This window comes from Priapulus caudatus, unplaced genomic scaffold (assembly GCF_000485595.1).
Source record: "Priapulus caudatus unplaced genomic scaffold, Priapulus_caudatus-5.0.1 Scaffold1198, whole genome shotgun sequence".
In the NCBI taxonomy this organism is placed as follows: Eukaryota; Metazoa; Priapulida; class Priapulimorpha; order Priapulimorphida; family Priapulidae; genus Priapulus; species Priapulus caudatus.
Genome location: NW_014578259.1, coordinates 53648 through 54939, shown reverse-complemented (window position 1 = coordinate 54939; position 1292 = coordinate 53648). Strand labels below are relative to the sequence as shown.

At 43.0% G+C, this 1292-nt stretch overlaps 1 protein-coding gene across 1 annotated transcript in view; it reads right to left on the bottom strand.

The window, feature by feature from the left end:
- Positions 1–741: 741 nt before the first annotated feature.
- The window catches only part of LOC106815774 (bis(5'-adenosyl)-triphosphatase enpp4-like), a 5051-nt gene continuing 4500 nt past the window's right edge, over positions 742–1292 (bottom strand). The window contains exon 6 of the mRNA XM_014820281.1: positions 742–975. Coding sequence (XP_014675767.1) covers positions 938–975 — 38 coding nt within the window. The 3' untranslated portion in view covers positions 742–937. The remainder of the gene's footprint in view (positions 976–1292) is intronic.

Genomic DNA, 1292 nt, shown 5'->3' with positions numbered 1-1292 from the left:
CGTGGATAGGACGTGGATAGGACGTGGATAGGACGTGGATAGGACGTGGATAGGACGTGGATAGGACGTGGATAGGACGTGGATAGGACGTGGATAGGACGTGGATAGGACGTGGATAGGACGTGGATAGGACGTGGATAGGACGTGGATAGGACGTGGATAGGACGTGGATAGGACGTGGATAGGACGTGGATAGGACGTGGATAGGACGTGGATAGGACGTGGATAGGACGTGGATAGGACGTGGATAGGACGTCGACATTACGTGGATCTACGACAAGGAAGAAGAAGAATTAGTTCTATCGACGTGAGAAGCATTTTTTCATGCATATATGTTAACTGGTGTGCGTCCAGTATTGCAGTAGTAGCCAGATGTTGTTAGATAGGATTTGGAACAATGGCATATACATATAAGCTTTGTCTAAGGAGTTATGGAATAGGAACTGATGGGTTCAGTAGTACGGCTGGTATAGGTTGAATTGTAAATAATATATATTTTGCTGCAATATACTTCTGCTATATCTGGTTTACTAAATTTATCATACATAAGTTACATTGTAATAAAATAACAAGTTTAGCTGAGGTTACACTACCGACTTTGTGTTGGCGAATTGGCGAATTAGACCAACTTCCCAACTATGCAACCGACAATCGGCAGTGTAAACGCAAAAGTTGCGCGGCCAACCGATCGATAGCAACTAGTTGGGAGATTAGAACATGTTCTATTTTCGCCAACTCGGAGTTTACGAATTGCGAAATTGGTCCAACTCGCCAATCCGCCAACATAAAGTCGGTAGTGTAAACCCAGCTTTGCATTGCCTGCATGCGGCGTGTAGTAAATAACCAATCGCAGCATCAGCTGTCGTTGTCATTGTCGTAGCTAAGTAGGACTACACACTGCTGCAGATCGAGTTGCCACGGCGATGCTGCGCTGTCATCACTGAAGCACGAGCATGGAAAACACTGCTACTCCCACTGTGAACAGAGACGACACCTGTTGGTAACCAGTGGACCACTTTATCACACAAACGTTCTCTCGCTCTCCCCCCTTCTCTCTCTCTTTATCTCTATCTCTATCTATCTACCTATCTATCTATCTATCTATCTATCTATCTATCTATCTATCTATCTATCTATCTATTTATCTATCTATCTATCTATCTATCTGTCTGTCTGTCTATCTATCTATCTATTTATCTATCTATCTTTCGATCTATCTATCTATCTATCTATCTATCTATCTATCTATCTATCTATCTATCTATCTCTCTCTCTCTCTCTCTCTCTCTCTC